Source organism: Cataglyphis hispanica, chromosome 4 (assembly GCF_021464435.1).
Source record: "Cataglyphis hispanica isolate Lineage 1 chromosome 4, ULB_Chis1_1.0, whole genome shotgun sequence".
Lineage (NCBI taxonomy): Eukaryota > Metazoa > Arthropoda > Insecta > Hymenoptera > Formicidae > Cataglyphis > Cataglyphis hispanica.
Genome location: NC_065957.1, coordinates 7232875 through 7257873, shown reverse-complemented (window position 1 = coordinate 7257873; position 24999 = coordinate 7232875). Strand labels below are relative to the sequence as shown.

The 24999-nt window shown below is 31.3% G+C and overlaps 3 protein-coding genes across 5 annotated transcripts; 2 read left to right on the top strand and 1 right to left on the bottom strand.

The window, feature by feature from the left end:
- The first annotated feature begins 251 nt into the window (after nucleotides 1–251).
- On the top strand, nucleotides 252–1872 carry LOC126849230 (dehydrogenase/reductase SDR family member 4-like). The gene is made up of 5 exons (XM_050590891.1): nucleotides 252–419; nucleotides 589–766; nucleotides 1017–1241; nucleotides 1350–1484; nucleotides 1563–1872. Exons 1-5 carry the CDS (start codon nucleotides 304–306, stop codon nucleotides 1731–1733), a joined length of 825 nt encoding a protein of 274 aa, XP_050446848.1. The 5' UTR covers nucleotides 252–303; the 3' UTR covers nucleotides 1734–1872.
- A 635-nt stretch (nucleotides 1873–2507) lies between these two features.
- On the top strand, nucleotides 2508–23140 carry LOC126849150 (BTB/POZ domain-containing protein 7). 2 transcript variants are annotated; one of them, XM_050590742.1, is made up of 11 exons: nucleotides 2508–2666; nucleotides 3800–4057; nucleotides 4439–4803; nucleotides 4962–5512; nucleotides 5585–5748; nucleotides 5838–6222; nucleotides 6404–6556; nucleotides 6632–6788; nucleotides 7084–7262; nucleotides 19482–19697; nucleotides 20062–23140. In XM_050590742.1, exons 2-11 carry the CDS (start codon nucleotides 3819–3821, stop codon nucleotides 20350–20352), a joined length of 2700 nt encoding a protein of 899 aa, XP_050446699.1. In that variant the 5' UTR covers nucleotides 2508–2666; nucleotides 3800–3818; the 3' UTR covers nucleotides 20353–23140. The 2 variants fall into 2 exon arrangements, with proteins under 2 accessions (XP_050446699.1, XP_050446698.1); XM_050590741.1 differs by having other exon boundaries at nucleotides 4421–4803.
- LOC126849203 (uncharacterized) lies at nucleotides 7716–16448 on the bottom strand. 2 transcript variants are annotated; one of them, XM_050590840.1, is made up of 3 exons: nucleotides 16182–16448; nucleotides 9520–9601; nucleotides 7716–9410 (listed from the first exon to the last, which is right to left on the bottom strand). In XM_050590840.1, coding segments are annotated over exons 2-3 (1233 nt in total). In that variant the 5' UTR covers nucleotides 9522–9601; nucleotides 16182–16448; the 3' UTR covers nucleotides 7716–8179. The 2 variants fall into 2 exon arrangements, with proteins under 2 accessions (XP_050446797.1, XP_050446796.1); XM_050590839.1 differs by lacking the exon at nucleotides 16182–16448 and adding an exon at nucleotides 10613–10719.
- Nucleotides 23141–24999: the final 1859 nt, after the last annotated feature.

The window sequence follows — 24999 nt, the reverse complement described above, 5'->3', positions numbered from 1 at the left end:
TTGTTTTTATGATATTGGCTCAAATTTTTTGCACATTTAAAAGACTGCATCAATTTTATTTAAATCTTTAATAAATAATAATAAATTAATTAATATTTTAATATTATTTTTAATATTTAAAATTGTATTAATGTAAATATTATATCGCATAAAAAAAAAATTTTTGTATTGACCTGTGTTGATTTTTTATACACGTATGTTATCTATATATTTAGCGTGATATCAGATTTAATGCCATAGTATAATTTATCATGACTTGCAATCAATCGCGCCGAATCACGAAGAACGTGTATATTTTCCACGATGTTGCGTACTGCAATAAACCGAAGTGCCCGAAATTTTGGTACTAATGCAACTTCCTCGGTAAAATGCAATCGATTGGAGGGAAAAGTCGCGATCGTGACAGCATCTACAGAGGGGTAATATAAGAAAATCATATTTATAATTATAATTATAATTCGAACATTCTGCACATACAACGTCATTTTAAGAAGAAATTTGGTATTTTTTTTATTTACTCTTGCGAAAATTATATAATTATACAACATTCTGAATACTACACTTAGGTTATGCTCTGAATTTTTATAGAATAGGATTTTCCATAGCGAAACGTTTAGCACAAGAAGGTGCTAAAGTAATGATCAGCAGTCGTAAAGAATCGAATGTGAAAAAAGCTGTAGAAGAACTTCAATCCGAGGGATTACAAGTTGCAGGTACTGTCTGTCATGTGGGAAAAACAGAAGATAGAAAAAACTTGTTTGAGAAAGTAAGTTATGACAAGTGCTAATTTTCTATATGTATATATATATATATATATATATATATATATATATATATATATATATATATATGTGTATATGCATATATTATTTCTTTTTTTTTCAGAAAACTATATTCAATTTTTTGAACATAATACATTTTTTTACCAATTAGTAACAGTAGATTATTTTATCATTTAAATATAATTATGTATTAGTGCCTATAAAAAATTTGAATAAAATTGTAAAAAATTGCAGACCAAAACAGATTTCGGAGGTTTAGATATTCTGATATCTAATGCAGCTGTTAACCCAGCAGTTGGCCCTGTATTAGATAGCCCTGAGGAAATATGGGATAAAATTTTTGATGTCAATGTTAAGTCTACATTTCTGCTTATGAAAGAATCTTTGCCATTTCTTAAATGCAGTAAATCACCTTCTATTATTATCATATCTTCAATTGCTGGATATGTCCCTTTTAATGTAAGATCTGAAAAAAAAAATTTTGCTTCTATTTTTATATATATCCTCTATTTATACTAAAAAAATTTCATAATAAGAAATTATCTTATTAATATAATATTTTTTTAGTTACTAGGTATATATTCAATTAGCAAGACTGCTTTACTGGGTCTAACTAAAGCTACTGCAGAAGACCTTGCATTTGTTGGGATTCGTGTAAATTGTATTGCACCAGGAATAATAAAAACTAAGTTTTCAAAATCGGTATTTTTCTAAATTGTTCAATCTGTTGTTTTATTAAAGGATAATATTCTCTTATATATAAATTTATTATGTTTTTAGTTGTACGAATCGAAGGAAAACTACGATGCTACTACATCACGTATTAGTATGAAAAGACTGGGATTGCCAGATGAGGTTGGCAGTGTAGCTGCTTTTTTAGTAAGTAGCGATGCTTCTTATATTACTGGTGAAACCATAGTGGTATCTGGTGGTATGCAATCAAGACTCTAAGTTTACTTTATAACTATTTTATATATACTTTATATATATATTTTTTAGCTTTATACAATAATGTTAAGAACAAATTTTTATTCTTAAATATTTTTTATGTTTATACATATAAGATGTGGTGCTTGAGTTTTATTTTATAAAATTTGTTTCACAATTATAACCATATAAGATTACATTAGTTTATATACTCATATAAATGATAATATATTATATAATTGATAGGAAAAAATGTAAAATAGATAAGTGTAAAGAAAATATAAAAAAAAATCTTGCGCGTTTTTTTTTCTGAAAAGAGACATTTTGTTGACAAGAGGGAGAAAATTCCCGCGATGCATTAATCCCATGACGTCACAGTGCAAAAAGCTGTGCGCGATTGATCTGTTCTGAATTCCGAATAGTGTCCTCGATCATCGCCGAGATGTTTCGCTGTCGCAAAATAATCTCATAAAATAACTGCTCTCTTCCAGAAATGTTACAAACATAAATACACGAAAATTTTGACGCTTGTTATAAACGAATAATTGTTCGTTATGATCGGCTTCCGAAATGACGCATCGCTCGGTTGCTCGTCGCAAATCAAACGTCATGGGGCACTCGATGACGACAGCGTTGACGGGCGACGACGCCGACGATGCGAAACATACATCCTGTGACGTGAATCGTCGCGTAATCGATTCGTTCGATTCGAGCTCTCGAGCCGCACACCGTTAGAAGGAGGGCGCCATGCTTGACTCTCGCTTCACTTTTATTTACCACACGCACAATATACACATACACGCACGCATGCACACAGATAGCCTCACTCGCGTAAGCTATAAACATGGCCGTCGTGCTTTGTGATGATGATTATCCGTGCCAGTTTGTTGTACGGTCGAGTGTCGCGCGTGATTGCAAATAATATGGATACGAGAAGCAGCAGTCCCGGAGACCCAGGTAATGACGACGACTGTCAAGCGTTCGTCTCTCACCCTCTCGGTCCCGGATTTTGTTCGTCGCGAATGCAGCGGTGGCGATGTTTTGTGTGTGTATCCCGCGTTCATTAGCGTTATCGCGTTCATGCGTTCCGTTTATATATCACATGCGTTTCTTATATTTTTTTTTCGTTTCCTTCCCGTGAACGCGAAGGTGAGTGAACCTGTCCTGTTCTCATACGTCATGCATTATCGTTGACTAACATAATGCGCTCGTCGTACTTTATTTGTACTGTGAGTTTGCTATCTTAGCTTTGACATGTATGTCAAACGGAGAGTCGTGGTATATATATATATATATATATATATATATATATATATATATCTTTTCATACAGCATAATTTAATTTTCGTGAATTCGCAGAGATCTTTTCGTGAATTTGTTTTTCTCTTATTATGTTCGGATGGTGACTCTTTCAGAGATTCGCGCAGATCTGTTGCCATGCAATGCATTATCAATATGTCAATCTCTACTCCATTGCTCAATCTTAATTTAAAGATCCGTTTACGCTCTTAAACATATTTTCGCCCGAATACGTCAATGTTAATTATTTTAACAAGCAATATATGCACATTCAAATTAGTTTAAAAAATTTTTATTATTTTATATTTGAATTTTTATTATTTTATATTTGAATTTTTATTATTTTATACTTGTGCTTACTTTTAATATGTTCTGATACAAAATTTTTGTTTAAAATAAATGAGTCTATTTATTTGAATAATTTGCTCAAACACATTTGAAGAATAGAATAAAAATTTAATAATAATAATATATAATTCTACATATCTGTTAGAATTGATAATGAAATATAACTATTTAAAAAATATTTAAAACAAAGACAATTACAGATACATAATTAAGATTTATTTAAGGATATAAATATAAATAAAATGAAATAAAAGATTATTCTTTATTTGATATATCATATAAATTTTTTGTTTTTGTATTAAATTTAATCAGTTTGATTACAATATATATTCAAAATTATATTCTAAAATATATATTGTATATGAATTTTTAAATTTTGCAATAAGTATGTCATGCCCTAATATTAAACTGTTATCAGATAAATTGCACTCAATTTATTTTAGGCTGTCGTCTGGGTAAGCAATGAATGTACTTCGTATTTTGACACCGTGTGTGTTACAACGCAGACGCATAAGAAGTATAGATAATACTGATAAAAGGGATTCCTGGTTTATGAGAAGACAGCGTGGAGATGCCTCTCACATGACACATAGAATGGGTGCTTCTGCATCATCAAGCATCACCAACGTAGGTGGAGATTCGGTTCAAGCAGCTAGACTCTCAGCGTCAAGTAGTCCAGAACAACATGGCATTGCAGTTAGGTACATTATCAATATTTTATATAATTCATTGCTATTCACTGCTATCACATTTTAATTTTTTAAATAACAGAAATATTTTATTTAGCTTACACATTTGATATAATATGTCTATATAGTCTTAGATTAATAACTATTCTAAAATAGATCCAAAATAAAAAATTTAAAGATATATATATATATATATATATATATATATATATATATATATATATATATATATATATATATATATATATATATATATATGAGATACAGAATTTAGAATATATTATATTTTAAATCAAATCTCAACATATAAGCAGAGAAAGAGAATTATTCAAAGATGAAAGTTACAAATGTGACCGCACATCAAATTTCCTATAGTTGTTTATTCATGTATAGAGAGAAAAAGAAGAAGATGACAGGATTTGCAACATTACGCAAGAAATTTATTAGGAGACGCCGTTCTTCTAAAGCATGTGATCATGGTAGAATTATTAGAGATTTGGTGTCCACATGGAGTCATTTGGAAGCAACAGCTCTGCTTGAGGAGTATGAGGCGTTAGCTGCATTGAAAGATCTTCATGTTCAAGCTGAACTAGCTAGACCACCGGCTGCTACTTTCAAGCAAGATCTGTCAATGTTATATGATTACAAACATTGTTCCGATGTGGATCTTGTATATAGAGGAGCGTGTTTTCCCGTTCACAGAGCCGTGCTTTCTGCTAGATGTCCATACTTTAGGGATCTTCTGGCTGGCTGCCCTGGTACATATTTAATAATAAAACATATTGTAATTTAAACTCGTTTTAATAATAAAATTTCTCACTTTATAATAAACTTTTTATTGTTTAATATAAAGTGTAATGTTATATAAAGTATTGCTCACATATATTTTAATTAAACATTTTATTAAAAATTACAGGATATGGTGCTAGAATATGTTTGGAGTTAAGGACTCCGCATCTCGAAGTGCAGATGTTCTCAGCATTATTACGATATCTTTACACTGGTGATATCTGCCCGCACGATGCAACATTAGAAGCGAATCTACTTCGGAGACTCGGTGAAGAGTTTGGAACTCCAAATCCATTAGAACATGATCTCAGATATTTGCTGGATACTGGTGATTATGCCGATGCCGCTCTCGTATTCACCTCGGACAACGATTATCAAAGACCGGATAGCGGCAGTTCGGAGTATGGATTTCGTCCCAAATTAGAGCTGCCATGTCACAAAGCGATACTCTCCGCAAGATCTCCTTTCTTTAGAAATTTAATACAAAGACGGACCAGATCGGGCGAGGATCACACAGAAAGGGCGCTTCATATACCTACTAGAATAGTACTGGATGAAAGTGTAATACCTAAGCGATATGCCAGAGTCTTGTTACATGCTGTGTATCTAGATACCGTCGATTTGTCATTAATATTGCGAGGAAGTGGTTGCGGAAATAGCGCTGGTAGCTTGGGAGAGGTAAATATTAAGCATGAAAAAATTTGTTACATTACTTTTATACATTATTAATGTTTTTATTTAAACTTATAGGTTCAAGCTCTAACACATACGGGTCGAATGCGACCGAGTCCCTTGGAAGAAGCGATGGAATTGTATCAAATCGGACGATTTCTCGAGCTTGATATATTATCGCAAGGTTGCGAAGATCTTATCTTGGAATATCTCACCTTGGAATCGCTGCCGACTGTTCTCAAGTATGTTTTTTTTTTTTTATTACTGATCGATTTTTTATAAATGTTAGATATTAGTTGGTCACATAAAAAAAATTATGTTATTTGTGCAGATGGGGTAGTCAACCACACGGATCAGCATGGGTGCACAGACAAGCGTTACATTACTTAAGAGAAGAATTTCAGCCGATTGCTTCGTCCTCGATTCTCCATCAGTTAGATCATGCCCATTTAGCGAATGTATTACAGAGTCATTTTTTACAAGCGAGCGAACTTGAAGTACTGCAGGCAGTGCTTAAATGGGGCGAACACGAATTAGTACGTCGAATGGAGGATCGAGAGCCTAATTTGCTTAGCCATACGGTGCATTCTGTGACCAGAAAGGGTATTAAGAAGAGAGATCTCAGCGACATCGAATTAAGAGAGATACTAAGCGAACTTTTGCCGCTTGTCAGAATAGACCATATATTGCCGCCGAATAGTGAAGCATTAGCACAGGTATATATATATATATATATATATATATATATATATATATATTTGATATTATATATATATATATATATATATATATATATATATATATATATATATATTTAACATTTTAAATTATTCAAAAAGTTGTATTTTATTAATATATTAATGTATTTTATTAATATATTATGTTTGATGATTTCAGGCTATTAGGAGAGGACTGGTTTCAACTCCGCCGAGTCATATGATAGGAGACGAAAGGGATAATTTACGAGTGAATGCTTGGATAAGAGGTGGAAAAAAGAACGGATTTTTCGTGAGACCAAGGTTATTCATGCCATATTATGAAGAGATCAAGGTAATGTTAATTCTTTTTAAACTTCTAGAAACACTTATCGATGTATATGCTGATGAATTATATTTTGGTTATTAGTCCTTGGTGGAAGAACAGATGATCCAAGAAGCTGATCTAGTGAGATTGCGGAGGCCGCGATATGTAGCGGATATACCGGATGCGTTGTACATGGTGGAGGAGAAACCAAGAGCTATGGGTACCGCTGGTGTTGATGTTCTCGCTGCAGCGTTTCCAGGTATGGTATTTAGTTAATACTAATAATGTATAATAATAATTTAGTTTATTATTACATTATTATATGTTTCGAAAATTTATTTATATGACATACTATCAAAACTTGAATATTGTATACAATCTCGACATGAAAGCTTAACTTTATGTCGATATATAAATTATATAAAAAAATAAAAACATTTTAATGATATTTTTAATATTGAATAGAATGTATACTTACATATATAGGGAATAAAATAATAGATAGATTTAATTGATAATTGGTAGGAGATAATGAACTTTTTTTATTGTTGTAGTGCCAGATTCTGCAACGATGGCTGCAATGCTGAAACGGGAACAGAAATTGAAGCAATCACCGAGCTGTCAGCGGGCCATAAGCTTGCCACTTTCTTCGCGACACGAGATCAATCGGCAAGTGCGACTGCGCGTTGTCAGGGAATTCAACTTGCCCGATACTGTAGCTGATCTTTTGGAGGTGAGTACTTTCTTATGTTACCGCTTTTTACTTTTAATCTTAGACAATCTATAATAATTTAAAACAATAATAGTATTGATAAATCGTAATATTAAAAACAAAAGAAATTACGTACATTTTAACCCTCTATGGGCCGAATTTTTGTTTTAAATCCTGTCCTGATGTTAATTAAATTTAAATAAATTTTGTTTTAAATTTAAAAAAAATTTGTTTTAAATATTTAAATTGTTTTAAATATTCACTATGTGACTTTCAAGTCACGCAGCCTATAATGTTCGCATAATTATTTGGTAAAATATCGATAAATTGAAATGTGACCTGAAAGTTACACGGGCCCATAGAGGGTTAAATATAATTATTCTACATTTTAATAATGTGTATAAACACATGAAAAAAAAGCAAATTTGTTGTTTTATTATATGAACATATAATCTGATTTAAAATAGAATCGTATATATATATAATTTTTATTAGAAAACACTATTTCATATTGACATTTACAATATTTTCATATACAACAATACTTTACAATATTTACATATTGGCATGATCGAGTTCTCTATTTTATGTCTAAATGAGAAGTAAAATGTGACAAGTATTGATCACATTTTTAGCATCATAATAGATAAATTGTATCTTTTGCGTTAATATTTAAATATCTTAACAATTATTGACTTAATCAAATATTCATATATATCAATATAATCACTAGCTTTGGTTCTTAATATGTTTTAATATTGTCTTAAAAAATTATTTCCTTGTCTATACTTATATACAATTTTATAAATACGATTATATAAAATACTTGTCAATTTTTTCTATTATTATTATATTATTTGGCGATTATTATTTTATAGGCAAACAAAATAATTCTCTACGAAAGGATTGATTTTTCAAAAATATTCTTTTACTTCTAATCATTTCACAAACCATCCCTTTCGATCGAATACAGACAAGATGTGGAGCATTTTTTGTTTGTAGTTCTCGTCATTGATGCTACCCTTGAAAACATCTTTCTCCGCAGTATCAGTTGATTCTGTAACGGAGCCACGTGCCGCTTGGATTACCTGCACCATCATAATGCATTGCTTGAATCTGATGGGAGCGCACTGATTCAATTGCTCCATAAACTGGCTCTTAGGAAATATGTTTGTGTTCACGCTTAGCGATTCCAAACACTTGATGAAAGAGTTGTAATACAAGTCAATCATGTCGTCGAGATGTTCGTCGAGTACTTCTTTTCGAGAACTTGATATGAGGAAAAATATGAGATCATGCACGCCGTAGTCGTAGATCGTCAATTGAAAGTCTACAATTTTCATATTGATCAGCTTGTCTGTCTTATCGTATTTAAACAACATATTATTCACCCAGAAATCGTTGTGTACCAATGTCGTCCAGGGTTCTTTCGGTGTTATGGTGACGCTCTTCGCATACTCGAGCGTTTTCTCGATCTTGTTCAGATAAGATTCCGCTTCTTTCATATTTTTGTAATCGTTGTGCGCCTTCTGTACCATATCAATTACACAATCTTTTGCATCCTCGTTCACGGCGTACTCGAGAATGGGTAGCACTACTCTTTTGAAGAAATCAGGCTTCTTGAGTTTCAAGCCGATCGTTATGGCGTGCATTTTGGCTAAGTGACTGATCGCAAAATCCATGTGCATTTTATCTAAACCGAGAATGCGATCTTGCGTCGTATAATTGTCGTTCTTCAAATTTTCTAAAATGATCGTGGCTTGCTCGTCGAAACACTGCGGATCTCGTAAGCCTAATCTGCCACCTAAAAATCGCGGTGTAATGTCGCTTAGAGCCTCTTCAGGAATTCCGCTTTCGTTTTGTAGTTTTAAAAACTCCGGCGCTACAGTGCTGTAGAAATCCAATTCTTTTTTAAAAGTTATTGGACTGTCGAACAAATCTAGCAAGTACTGTGATTTTGGTGGTAGTTTAACAACCATATTTAAGGTTTTCTTTTTGCCATTTTGTTCGGCATTAACAGTAATTGCTAATATCTGGCTACCGAAGTTTTCTCCTGGATCTGTTAATTGTTTCCACTCCACATCGTGTATTTGAAAATCTGAACCGTACGTTTGCATTAGCAATGCGTCCAGATTTTTAACAGGAAGCATGCTGGTCGATTGCGTTTTCCTAAAAACATTTCATATATCAGTGATTATCTTAAAATAATTAAAATGTCGAGATCATTATATATATATCAAGATAAGATTTTATACATGTTATAAAATAATTGACATACATTATACTTGGAAATTGGAGTCAAGTGTTCTTTGGCACAAATTGAATGTTCTTTAGTTGTCACTCTCGGAGCTCTAGCTAAGCTGTAAAATCAATTTCTCTTAAATTAAAATTCGCTTGAAATTAACTATATAATTTTATTATTTATTTACAAGTTTGATATTTCTACGAAAATTTCTTAATTCTTAATATTGTATTAATAAAACTTTTTAATTGGATTGTTTGAATTTAATTGAATTTAATTAAGAAAAGAAATCGTTACTCTAAATTATATAATATGTAAGTAAACTGTAGATATATAAAGAATTAAATTTTAAAATCGATAAAACTCATTTAAAAATAAACAAAAATAATAATAAATAAATATAGTAAATTAAAATTTTAAATATTAAAAATTTTAATTTATCTAGACATACTCTGTATTAGGAAATAATAAATGTTTGGAATTCCAAGATATGCGTGTGTATTTAACGATGTGTATATCTCGAAAGAGATATGTACTGTTATGAATTATGGATTGTCATGAGTCATGAACCTTATATTATTTTAATTTGTTTTGAATAGTAAAATGGTTGAAATTTATTATTGTGTAGTGTTGTCAATTTGGATCAAGATAGAATCTCGATCCGTTAACTTCGATTTTTATTTGAATTTTGATTTGTAAATCAATGTTTCTCATAAATTTTGCGTTTTATATTTCACTTTTTTTCATAACGTGGCTTTTTCCATCTTTTTAAACAATAAGGATTATTGAAAAATTCTATTAAAATTTATGTACAAATAAACGTCGTAATTTTGAATATTTGTGGAATAACAGTTTTTTCATGTATGATCACATAAAAAGGATTATTAATTTACAAATTAAAAAACTGAATATGTATGTATGTCTCTCTAAAGCTCTTTTAATTTTCGAATATGCGTTTAATAAAATTTTTTTGTTTAATTTTTTAAAAATTCTATCAATTAAAATGTTTCATATACATATAATTTACACAAACAAACACGCACACGCATACACACACTCCGAATTAAAGCTTTTTATTGTTGGGCGTATAGATGTTAGTGACATAAGTTCATTTGAAAAAAAATCTCACCTTATCATTACACGGCACAATTGACTTAGCGTTCGCAATTCTATCTCCGATATAAGAACATATATATATATGTATTTTTCATTCGTTAACGTTCGCTCGCGTATCCAGCATTAACTGTCATTGTGAAGCATCGCGCTATTTTATATATCATGGAGAGAGAACGTTGTCGATTAAAATTGTCGTTCACGACTACGACTCATGAAAATTCATTTCTTAGATAAGCATTTCCCTTATCGCTGCTCAGTAGATTACGCATTAAATAAATTTAAAAATGTAACGATTAATAGAACGCATAAAAAAAGTTTAAAGTGCAATTGTGTGCGAGAATAAAAAAATAACGGGTTATAATGACCCGATTTTGCAGAATATTTTGCAGACGTGGCACTTCGATGCAGTTCTAGTCTAAAGAAAAAGATCGCGAATGTCATTATTTGCACTTACATGGATACAATCGTGCATCGATAAAAACACAGTCGAGTCTTTCTGCCTTAACTCTTTGGGGCACGGTGGGATTAAAAGTCTCCCACCTTTTTGATGGACCGTAATGCATGGTGGGACATTTTTAATCCCACCTCGAAATTTTGCAATAGCTGCATGTGTATAAGTTTATATTTCGTCTTATTTACGTAAAGCAGTTGGTAATATATTCATCCAATGTTACAAATGTATGCACTTATGTTGGCAACTTTCAACATGCTAATACCGGTTCAACAATTGTTGTAAGCGGAAGGTTTATTGCGATAATATTTTTTCCTGGTTTTATGTGAAAAATCGTAGAGGTAAGTTAATTTATATAAAAATTAGTTCTATATAAACAAGTGAAGTGTTTTATAATAAAAACTAAAGATTAAATTTGTTTGCAAATGATGAAAGTATGGTGGGATTTTATTCGTCCCACCATGCAACTTGGGGAGTAATACAAAAAAACATATTTTTATTTATTGTTTATGTTTTAATATTCTTAAAACTATAAATGTGATTTGAATATAGTGTACCGTTCATGTAGTACCATTCATGAACCTATGTGGCACAGTGGGACTATTTGAGTCCCGCCCTCTAACAACAAATTCGATTAAATAATTATTATTTTGTTATTTTATGTTATTATTATTATGTTATTTATATTTATATTTATGTTATTTTATATTATTTTGTTACATTATGTGATACTTTTATTAATAAAAATATAACAATTTTGTTTGATTTAAAACGCAATAAAATTCCTGTGCAACATGGGTCTATTTTATGACCTGAATTCCCGTGCCGCAAAGAGTTAATCAATTCAATCGCGGCCAAACAGTGCACGACCTATTTATATTGCATTCGTATAATAAACTTTGACTGTTGAGATAAATAGACTGTTAATATAAATATTTTGCAGAAACAAAATTAATAAGTCCATTTGTGACTAAATTATTTCTAAATCGCGCGAATTTTTACAATTAAGCGACAATTGCAACTATATTAATGTCATTCGAATTTGTTAAGTGTATTGTTTATTACATAGCTAATGTTCTTTTTCTTTTATTTTCTAAAATAGTTTCCTTTTTTCTCTAACAATCGGTAATAATAACGTATGTATATTTGTATAGACAGTATAAAATAATTGTTAAAAGTTAACAGTCATTCTCAGAATTGTGTAATCTATTGTTAGCGAGGTGTATTCAATTAACCCTAGCGCCTTGTATAATTGCTCGAAACGACTCTGTAACGATACCGTGATGAGCACCGATACATACACGTATGTTACGTAATATTTTATTTCTAAATAAAATAATGGCGCGCGAATTTATTTTCAAATTATTGCGAACAGAGATGTTTAGATCGCATTGTCATTGATACTCTTCTTCAGTATTATAATATTTTTTTTATTGTCACTCTGTTCTTTCTAACATATTGATATTTTGCGATATAAATCATTTTTATGATAATAAAAGCAAAAATCTCTTCGAGAGATTAATTAATGGATATGATCCTTAAATTGATATATCTCATTAAAGTGTATAAATAATTTTAAAATTACTATTCAATATTAAAATAATAATTTAATTTTTACGTATATTTTTCTAAGACTTTTCTCAATTCAATTAAAATAATAAAATTTAATTAAAATAATAAAGCTATGTGGAGAGTTTGAGACATTTTCGAGACATTCAATATTCATAATCTACATATCTGCGATAATCCGTCGATTTGCATTCTCAGATAATTGCCACGAAGGTTTTTCCTCGTCTTCTTATTCGTAATAAAGTGTGTGTGAACGTAAATAACTAACGGAGAAGATTACTATTGGTACATTATTGATACACTATTGATACCGTGAATACCACTTGACTTTAATTGATTTAACGATGATTAACAAGTTATTGGAAGATAAATGTAGCTTATGAGGAAATTAAACGAAACAAACATAAAAAGGAGAAAATGCTCGGGGCAATTCCTTTGTTCTCGCATATCAGTGTAAAACTGTATAATCGTTTCGCACTTTTTTTATTTTGATATATGTGTCATGATAATTGGTCAATGATTATCTAAATATATGTCACATTTGCAATGATTATGCCTTACTAATAGATTCGATTACTCTTATATTCTGCGTACGCAAATGCGTTCTTAACGCGGAAGCTGTTCTGTGTTGCATTATGCGCGTTTCAGGTTCTTATTCCAGAAAAACCACACATTGACGGACATTAAACGCATAGTATTACTTAACTTATATCTTGCTTCAATGCATAACTGTTACTTCACGGGATGTCCCAGATCTTTTTCTCGCACTTTCTTCTACTTATGGATTTCTAAACCAATTTAAAATCGATTTATCCTTAGCGATACTCTTACTTCCCGCAATCTCCGTTTATAATTAAATATTTTTCTAATCGTGTAAGTACTTCAAATAAAAATTCATAAATTCTTATTATGGTAGAATTTCTGGAATAGCACATAATATTTTCTTTAACAATAATTTTTGACATAGCGTTGATGTATCTACATGCTTCTCCGGATATAATTAAAAATAATATTTGTTAAGCAGTAGGCTTAAAAAAAATTCTCACGTTATTTTCTCACGTAATTGTACTAATTATATTGGCTTAAACAGAAAGTTCATTTCGTAATTAGTACTATCTGATCGGACTATCCTTGAGATATTATCAACAGTAAAAGAAAACGAAAACTTGGCAATCGATATTTTTCGCAATAACTTTCCTTGTGATTACATAATGATTGATTTTGATGCATTTTATAATTCTTTAATCGATTTCCTTGTTGCATCATCATCGCATGAGCATAAATGATTACACGATCGAAATGACACAATGGCAACCGTAACAATAAACAGATATCGCGAATTAATTCAAATAGTATCTGAGACGGACTTAAGCATGCGAAACACGATCTTTACAACCACACACACGGCAAGTTTGATGTATAGAGTTGAGAACTTGAAGATGCATTTAGCGTTCGGAATATCTTAACATCTTTGGTACCATTGATAATATGTTAATTTTTCTTCACGGACTTTGAGATTATACTATAATTTCATACAGAAAAATAAATATAATTGCTTGCTAATTTATAATCTAATAGTTTAAAGAACCTTATAGTTATTTGTGAGCTTTATTAAAAATTTTCTGCATATGACATTTGAATAAATTGCTTATGTATGACAGAGCATTTAATCAATATTCAGTTTTCTCAAGAATTAAAACATCTACACATTCGTATTTGATTTAGATCTATTATATGTATAGATATTCTGTATGCACAAAAATAATGGCTGTGAAACGAAGAAATTAGTAATGACATTAGTTTGTTTAAAGCAGTAAAATTGAATTGAATTTTAAGTTAAATACAGTAAACGCATATATATCTTAAAATAGAGAACGTATCTTAAAACCGGATTATTATCAAACATTCGTTATGATAATACACATTACATTTAGAGATTTAATTTTAAGTCGAATACACGAAACTCGTTTGCAAGGATAAAGCTTGAATATTAAATCATATTAAAATTGCATATCTTCATTTACTATTTATCAGGGTTGGCAAAAAACTTGTTTTTTTTTTTTTTTTTTCATTTTAAACAAGAAACATTTGTTTTTTTATTTAAAATAATTTTTAGTAGTTTTTATAGTTTTTTATTTTATTTGTGTTTTTAAATAAAGTAGCGAAAAAGCATGTTTTAAACAAACAAAAAAAATCACTTGATAACTTTGATCTGTGTAAATATTAAAATTTTTTGCTAGCGTTAAATTGTAAATGAAAATAACATTGACAAAAAAAAAATAATTTAAAACTATTTAAAACAAAAATGCTTAAAAGTGTCCACTGTTTTTTAACAAGTTTTAATCGGACAGTTTTAAATACATTGTTTAAAACTTGCCATTCCTGCTATTTATATTTGCATGTTATCAATTCTTATCTTTAAACATAGTCCCGGCCTTTTTATTTAACTTGCCTTTTTATTTAACTTGTTCGATACTCAAATTTCCAACCATTTCTATCAAAATGCAAATAAATAAGAATACAGACCTGTTATCATATTTTTATATATTTCTTATTACTGTAAGATAATGCAGTGATAGTGAATAGCGATAGAGTGAAACAAAACATCAACATTTTTGTGCGTTATGCAACTGTCATTTATCTTAAATAACACGTTATTAAGTATTTCACCTCGTCATGAAGACACTTGAGAAACGTAGGAAAATTCTCTGTGCTCAAGCAATATTATCGAAAATTTCTGCGGTGCTCGCGATATATGTTAACGCAGTTTATAATTATAGAATGCCTTATATAAATTTGGCAAATTATGTTGTGAACATACCTCTTGTTCTTTGCAGCATATACTTATACTCAATATTCTTTTAAGACATGAAAGAGAAATCTCATGTTTTTAAAAGGTGCTATCGTAATTTAATTATACAAATCTTGTAGGTATTGATATATATGTTGCATGAAGAATGACCGCCAAAATTTACTGACGAGGTCATCTCTTTTCGGCAAGCACTTGACATCATTCTCTTTAAATTTCGTGGTCAGTTTTAAACGATAGACATATTTACAAAAGAAAAACTATGATTTAGTTCTATAAATATTTTATTCTATAAAATTAATACTATGTGTTTTTGATATAATTGTCTTAATAGCAGCGTTGTAATTGTTTCATATATATTTTATTAATTCATCAATTAAGCTAGAAACTTGTTAAATTCAATTTTTAAAAATGATATATTTTTTGATTATATTTTTTGCAAGTAAAATATATGCTTCTTATCTATTTTTCTAGAATTTTTTAAAAAACATTTTTTTTTTGGAGTAAACACAGAAATCATATATCAATCTCAAATATTATTTATGAAGCACTTTTGTAGAGTAAATATAAGAAAAGTTATATTTTTCATTGATCATTTATCGTCAATTATATCATACGAATCATACATCAACTTTAAACTTTTAAAATTTTTATTAGCGAAACATTGCATTTACTTCACCCTTACGTCTATATTTCTCTTAATGAGAAAGTTTATTTTTTGCATATCTTACTATTAATTGGAATATTGTTTACCTTAATGACACAGACTGTATCGCAAGTGACGATGCAATGATTGCCGAGACACGTGGACAAAATGATTGTGCGCGTGATTTGAAACAAACACGACGACGTCAAGCTATTCTTTTTTTTTGCAACTTTTATGCACTGCGGCGCGTCGCGCTGGTTTTGTGCAGCGTAATTCGCACGACTGATGTTGCAACGAGGCTCTTGTCGCTCTGTTTGACTTTGCTTGCTATTTCTCCCCCTTTTTCAGCTGCCTGCGTCTGTTATCTGCGTCTTCTAATGCGACATCGAATTAGACACGCGAGCGCGATATGAACGCGGGAAGCGAAGAATGTCGATAAAATAATGATATGTAAGCGCGCGTACGCACTTCATCTCATTTCAATGAGATGCAAACGAGTCCTCGGAAATGTTCTTCGTTAGGGAAATCGTGATTTTGAATAGTCGTGATGTCGAGGTTTCTCAATGTCAGCACGTCATGTGACACATTTTACGACATTTAAACTACAAAAATATGCATTAAAATAAAACAGTATAATTTATGTTGTAAGAATATTATTTTTTTTAATTAAATATTAAATATTTGAAATACTTGATTTCTTTTTATTATTTTCTTCTTTGGAAAAAATAAAAATTTTTCTTTTTTTTTCTGCAAAAGGAAATTCATTATATTATAGAGCAAATTTTCCGTCTCCTTTAACTTGTTGTTAAAAATTTAAAAGTTTAAATGTTTGCTTTTAAAAGTTGCGTTATTAAAATAAAAATATAATGAATAAAATATAAAAATATAATATTATAACTCTGTACATATATACATATATGTATATGTATATATATATATATATACATATATATATGTATGCATGTATGTATGTATGTATGTATGTATGTATGCATGGATATGGTTATTATATTATATTTTTAGATTTTATTCATTATATTTTTATTTTAATAACGCAACTTTTTCTTATAGAATATGTTTGTAGACTGAGTTTTACCAAAACTGATCTATCACAATATTTCAATTCACACATTGAACGAGGTTATACGATGATAATACACATAATGTCGCATCAGGGTGACAAGCGAATGAATCATGTGAAACGACATTGCAGTGCTGTCAATCGGATGAAATGCATGCAATCTGTTGTAATACGTTGTATAGTATTATGCATGAATAAATGCAGATATGTATTATTAAACATATGCAGCATATTGCATCACCGTAACTTGAATATATAACGGGTAACAAGACGCGTACAAAAAACAAATGTTATAAATATAAAATTGTTCGAATCATATTTTTTCATGCGAAAAATAATAGAAGATGTACAATGTGAATAAACTGGATTTAATTTCAAACTGCAAGAGAGATACAACAGTTACTTTTAATTATACCAAAAATTTATTGGAAAAAGATGGATTATGCAAAAATATTAATTAATATAATTTTTATTTCGTTGTAGATTTTTTTGTTCACAATATATATTAAATAATATATATAACTATGAATTACAAGAAACGTTTTTATATTTTTGGAATTTAATATAAAGAAATAATTCAATTAATTTTTTTATTACAATTTTTAATGTTACATAAATTTTTAATATTAAATGGATTTTTTTGATAATGTAGAGAGACAAGCACAGGATTCTTTTATATACATTTACAAATGCGAAATATTATATACGGTTTAAAATTGTACATGTTAACACGTGGCGTTAATACATCACTGTCAACACTATGTTGATATGTATAGATAATGCATTATCGCTATTCACGTGCGATGATATAACATATCTAACATATGAAGACAACAATATTGCCAGAAGAACTTTGGTAATTGTTTTGATAATTTGCTATACTTTCTGTGTTTCCTTGTATCACTTAGATAATGGGAGATAAAAAAAAACCTCGTCATCCTGCAGTTTGCAGCACGTGCTGTCATTTCTTTTTCTTTTTTTTTTTAATAATTTATCGACATACAGACCGATTCATAAGAAAAATGGATAATTATTTCGCCGATCTAATAAATTGTTATTTGTGTTTAATCGAAATCATTTTGCTTACGTCTTTGATTCTGAATAACTTATTAAGATTGAATAAAAAATACACGTTAATATATATCATTAAAATATATTAATTATCTGTGCATTAAAGATTTTAAATTCTTTTTTCAGTGTAACAATATTTTATCATTAAAATTAAACTATTATAATTTATATAGATAAATTCTCTCTCTCTCTTTTAAAAATAATATTTTATTAAAATGAAGCTATTTAAATAATTATTTTCTTATCAGTTTTAATTTGAAATGTGCCCACCTTTATCATTTTCTAGGATTAATTATTCATAATGCTTGATCATACACACATCACATACAATACTTTTCTATCATTATTTATATAATTATCCTACACACAATCCGCCGATATCTTTATGATAAGATTGTTGTTTAACGCGCAAACATTATTCTGGGTGATATCACGGCAATATGTGCAGAAAATTCCATTGTATTTTACGTTGATCTCATCGCTTGCTTACATTTGGATTCACACGACATAATATGATTTAATATCTTCCTGTTTGAAAGTTTGTCATTCATAAGAACGTGACGAAATGAAAACAATAACAAAAAGAGAGGAAAAAAAAAACACAGAACAAAAATAACCAAGGAAGTGCTTTGTTACTTTTCATTCCTTTGTTCATTTTTTTCGTTTATTCGATTATATTCATCAAAGAAATTTACATGCATATAATTTTGAAAATCAGTTAGGTGTGGGCAGATTTTAATGGAAAGAAGATACCTGAGAATTCTAGGTATCAATTATTGTGCGTGAAATAATTTCGCATTTACAGCAGTCTATAACGTATACAAAGCTATTCGATCACTATATCTATATATTGTATATATTATGTTATATTCTTCTATATGTAACACATGTGAATTAGTTCTATTTTGGAAGGGTAAAATCCTTCCTCTCTCTCTCTTTCTCTTTCTCTCACACTAGAGATTTATTTCTATCAATTCGTTCCTACGCTCGTCCCGTGTGCTGTCGGTCAATCGACTCTAATTCTCGCCCTACACATCGTCTATTTATGTCATTAGCCTCGTTTTATTCGACACTCGAGATCGCGATATTCTCGAGCTAATCTCCGGATACAATATCTGCACCGTGTACGTTTTATAAATCTCTGCGCTCCAATTCCGCGGTCTTCCTTTCTCTCCCGTCGATATTATTCCCAGCTTTTAATGCATCTTTCATTTAACGGACGGCGCGCGATAAATTGTCCGCGTATCGATTTCAGAACACAGCGTCTTACAGTATAAAAGAGCAAAACGAGCAGAGGATGACAGATATAGAGGACATTGACTCGCCTGGCATGGGTATTCGTGTGAGAACTACCGCCCCGGTGTGTTACGGGAGGAACATGACATTTCCTCGGCCGACTTCGTCTTACGCACATAGACACGAACTTCCAGCTATAGTGACCGAGGGAGAGAGCTGCAGACTTCTGGCCGAGGTAAGGGACGCGATATGCTCTACACATAATGCATGTGTGCATACCGATATCTCGTGCGAAAAGTAATCTCGCATTTTAGGCTCGGTTGTGCTCCTTAGATTCCCGCGACTTTCTTAATTAAATTCCCTTTGTTCGCCTTGTGTACCGCTGGCTGAGATTACAATCCAGCAAGAGATGAAGATTGCTCCAATCAATCTAATTTAATTCGAGCTGTATTGGCGCAACCGAAACTTTCTTATGAAATTAATTTCTCTTTCATTTTTCTTTGCATCGTATCAACGTTCGCGAAACCTCTCGATTAACGGCATGTCCCGATCGAGAATCGGATTAGATGCGAGAGACGGCTCTCATTTCTCGTTTGCAGCAACAAGAGGCCAACTCCTGCAGCGACGGCCAGTTGTCGGGCGTAATGCCGGACGTAGCGATGGCGACGGCCTCCTTCGGTGCTTTGCATTTAATCGAGGAACAGGAACTGGAGTTGGATCTCGGTGACGGGGCGTCGCACCTCTTGCCGCACATTTCCCCGTCAAGTGGCGGAACCATCGAGACTCATCGGTCGTCGCTTCCTCATCAGCATCAAAGACACTTCTCTGGTCCGCCACCCCCACCTTATGTGTATCATCGTGCTGGCACTGCCTTACCGAGGTTTATTTGAAATTTATATACAATATGCAGTAGGAGCGAACAATATGGCAACTACTGATCTCCCCCTCCCTTCTTTCTCTCTCTTTCTCTTTCTCTCTTTCTCTTTATCGTCCCTTATTATATAGTCGTTTATCGTAGCGTGTCGTAGCGTATCGATCAAACCTTGTTATTGCGGGTACAAATTTATTACAAGGATATAATTGTATGTATATTTTATTTAAAGCAAACTTGAAAAAAAGTGGGAAATTGCTTGGTTTAAAAGTAATCTTACCGATTTCCCCTAGGGGAGTCACACATTGTGAATATACATGAAAAAAATATGCTTACGAGTACGGTGCCACTTCGCGAACGTATACGGTGTATACAGAGAGGTTTCACTGTACAATATATAAATATATATATATATGTAATAATTAACAATAAGTGCAATCGTACGAGATAAAAAATTGCGATTTATATATATTATATATAAATTATGTAATCGTGATATGTGTATGTGAGTGTACTTATGCGTGTATGTGTGTGTGTGTGAGTGTATGCGTATGAGTATGTGATTTGAGATAATGTGTATTCACGATTCCGGAGACTGTCAAGACTGTTTAACAAGAAAGTTTCCAGAGGAGAAGAGAAAAAATAATATAATGTGTACGAAATGTATTGAATAAATCGCGTCTTGTGTGCTTGCGGAGCACCATCCTTACACTCTACATAATTACACGAGAGAGGAGAGTGAAAGTGTATAATTCTTTGTTCCTGAATCGCGGGTGAACGTGCGGCAGAGCAACTATACGCGAATGGAGCCGCGAAGCGGCTTGATGACATTTTGCCGCACATGTGGAACTTTTTTATTTTTCTTCTCTTCTAGGACAGTTTCAATGTATGCGACGGGGTATAGTAAGACTGTAAGTATACAAGAGAGAGAAAATCCAATCGATAAAACATATATCGCGCGCTTAGAGATGACGTCCGGGGCGCCTCTGGTCGTAAAAAGCGTGCGTGACGTCCACGATATTTAATGGGTTAATTAATTATCGCTAAGTGCCCGGGTGCATGAGAATTTTCTAAGAAAAAATTTTCCATGAATTTTAAATGTACGCCTCCACTACACCGGCCTTGCCTGCTCCGCCGCTAGTACATCCGCAAACGGGATAAGTACGTGTATTATATACGGGGTGACCCAGAAGTCGCGTACTATCTGCTGATATTCTGCAAAGTTTATAAAAAAATAGAGCTCCATTTCCGAGATATTAATATCATATTACGCGCGATTGAATCTTGAAAGTTCTCGGCAATCCGAGTTTGTTAGGAGGGATGTAAAACATAAATATCTCTTACGTAATTTCAAGAGAATTGAAATTTAACGTTTAACAGAATTATAAATTTCTGATTTAGAAATAAATAATTAGAAGCAATAATTGCTAAAGTAATAATTGAGAATTGAAGAAATGCTACATCCAATTAAACTCTCGCATATTTAAATTCTTCTTTAATCGAAAAATGGTTGACTACAACTTGACTGTTTCGATCAAGGATTTGCAACCGAGACGAAAGTTTGTTTCTGGGTCATTGTGTTATACATCGTTCCGCAAAAGTCATAAAATGTCAGACTTTATTTCAATTCCGTCATATGTATACCGTAGCAAAACTGTGGAGAACGCGTATTAGCCACTTTCACTCTTGTCGAAGTAACAACGATCAGGCGGAAATTAATTACTCCATAAAAACGTACAGATGTAAGATTAATATGGACAGATAATAACACGACTCTATCCTTTATTTAATACGCGGCTCTTCTGCATCGCGTGACGTGTGGGATGTAATTATTATTATTAAGATATTCTCGATATAGAGAACTCGTGTTTAAACACATATTTGAGGGATTCTTTTACCGTCCTTGCGTTAGATACTTGAAATTATTATTTCCTATATATGTAGATGTATACAAATATTATGCGTTCGTAAATCTCTGATCAATTAATTTAATTGTATTATATGCATATTTTTTTGTTATATATGTCTTTAAAAGACGCATTTCGTTTCTAAGCAGGAATGAAATTCGACGTTGGCGGCGTTGTTATCATCGCTGACATAAAATGTGATATTATTCGAGAAAGTTCTTGATTCGATGATCATTGTGGTTTACAATATAAACCTTTCTCACAGACTTCCCTGCCCTGTGGATTAAAAAGTTATATATATTATTATGTAAAATATATTAACTGTACGCGATATTCATAAGCTATTATAAATACCGATCGTCTGCTTTGTAAAGTGTGTCATTCGCGTTTACTATCTTGCGTATTCGTAAAAATTATTGAGTCTGTCAAATGATATTAGATCGTGAATCCACGATCGTATCAAGTAACGTAACAAGCGTCAGTAGTAGGTGAAATCCACGATCGAGAGAGAGGTTGGTGAAGTTATATATAATTTAAAAGCAACTAGACCAACTTTTAAGACCAGAATAAAAGAATAGTTATCACGTAGATAGAGATTAATACTGTATAGACTGAAGTATATCATGAGAGTAGTATTTTGACATTCGTATAGTTTCGGCGTTGCAAAAAAAAAAAGAAAAGGTAAATTAAATGATACTTCCATTCGAATATCCAAGATTCTTCTTTCCTTACCTCAAAATTATTTATTTATAAGCTATCAGCAATTGTTGCATTACATTCGCCAAAAAACTCAAAATTAATTTATCTTTTTTTATGATTTGCACGATAAATAGCGCTCGTTGGATATATATTTAAAAATAAAGTTTAATAAATATATATATATATTTCAGAACGGAAAAAGGGGAGTCGCTATTCTTTATTCCTAGCTATTCACCATTTTTTCATATAACTATTACACTGCATCGGGACGACGCAGAAATCGTGAGACTTTTCCCATATCTCTTTATGTGATATCAAGATAAGAAATATATGCACAAACGCATCATGTTTTAATAAAGTAATACTCGTGCACTAATGTATACCATATTGATGCGAAATATTTACGAGATATATATGAGAGCGAATGCTCAAGGAACGTCGGAACGTTCTCACGTCATTGCTCATACCGAATTTATGTAAAAGCATTGTACGTACTCAGAGAAGCGCGAGGAATATTGCAGGCAAAATCCAGCCTCGTACCGTGTTCCCTTTTGACGTCACAATACTACTACGTTTACGCGCGTACAGTGGATGGGCGGCTGCACAGCATAATTCAGCATATAAAGTCGGCGATGACTTGTGTCGTTCAAGTGAAAATTCTTGTTCGCGTAGAGGTACATTTTTGCTGTCGCATAAAAATAGCTTGCCGCGGCGGGGCTTATCATACAATCCGGTATTTAATATATACTGGCAAACAGATTTACTGTTAATAATAATTAGCTGGCAAAAAAAAATAAATAAGCGATTTTAATCTTTCGTTTTTTTTCTCTTTCTCTTTCTTTTTTCATCAATTTAAGTTTTCTTAAAATATTCTCTGATGGATTTTATGATATTCTTAATAATAATAATTTACCTTAAAATATATAAAAAAATATTATCATTTATTTTTTTCACGAATCGCATTTTCGAGATTAGCGGAATTTATTATGGTTATTGAACCTTATAGTTTAATTTATTTCGATTACATCTTTCTATATTCATTTACGAGATGTTACATAACATATGGTATACTTTAATTCACGACTTTAATTTTAATAAGATTTCTTTGAAGAATAAAGTTGAGCTTTCCTTGGAGAGAATAATGACAGTTTTCGAGTTTTAAACGATTAGAAAATACGGGTTCTTTTATAAGCTAAGCTTGAAAGACAGGAATGAATAACAAACTCGTGTTTTTTAATTTTTAGTTAACTTCAAGTCAATCTTTATTTTCGATGGCTTAGTTATAAAGATATGTCACGTCGAAAATTGGAAAATCACGATGTTAATATCCCTCTTGACATTTTCGCAGATGAGAAATCGATTCCAAATTGATTGGAGAATCTATCATCGCACAGAACTGCAGGACATATTCTGTTTAATATCAATAATATACGTAAATATTATTATATTAGTTCTGGTATTTACAGTTGGACGACACGCATCAAGTTTTCCCCCTCACGCAATCAAATTACATTTACGTGTCATTATAATCTGCTTAAGCATTCACCTGTCGGATGTAAGTATGTTTAACTTTTCATAAGGCACCTAACTTTTTTCTCGGGGGAACTCTCGATCTTTCTAGACGTTCAACTTTAAGAAAAAAACGGGAATAATTTTTTCCGTAACGTATAAAAATGTTCAAGTTTTGTGAGCGAATATTATTATTGCAATTTTTTTATATAAATTAATAGAAGAGAGAGAAGGAGGGGAAGGGAATTGTCAAAATAACATCTATATAACATAAGCTATTACTTTATGCGCGTATTTGGACTTCTATTATGCAACTTTGAAGAATGTAGAATTTTTTTAATCAATAATGAGACGACTAACTTAAACAAACTCAAATAACTAATTATTTATTTTTACAGCTTTTAGAATATTGCAAGAGCATAAATTATGTCAGGTAAGTTGAGAATTTTGCGTTTAAAAAGTTTACAAATATAAAATCACGATATACTTTTCTCAAAGTTTAAACGTTAAAATCTTATCTTGCAATAGAATCGACTTTTTAATGCTTGTTG

Bases quoted from the DNA above. Each gene is read 5' to 3' on its own strand.
- LOC126849230 (XM_050590891.1), top strand. From the start codon at position 304: ATGTTGCGTACTGCAATAAACCGAAGTGCCCGAAATTTTGGTACTAAT. The intron at 420-588 runs GTAATATAAGAA...GAATTTTTATAG, and splicing joins GTGACAGCATCTACAGAGGG to AATAGGATTTTCCATAGCGA. The intron at 1,242-1,349 runs GTAAGATCTGAA...ATATTTTTTTAG, and splicing joins CTGGATATGTCCCTTTTAAT to TTACTAGGTATATATTCAAT.
- LOC126849150 (XM_050590741.1), top strand. From the start codon at position 3,819: ATGAATGTACTTCGTATTTTGACACCGTGTGTGTTACAACGCAGACGC. The intron at 4,058-4,420 runs GTACATTATCAA...AATTTCCTATAG, and splicing joins CAACATGGCATTGCAGTTAG to TTGTTTATTCATGTATAGAG. The intron at 5,749-5,837 runs GTATGTTTTTTT...TTATTTGTGCAG, and splicing joins TCGCTGCCGACTGTTCTCAA to ATGGGGTAGTCAACCACACG.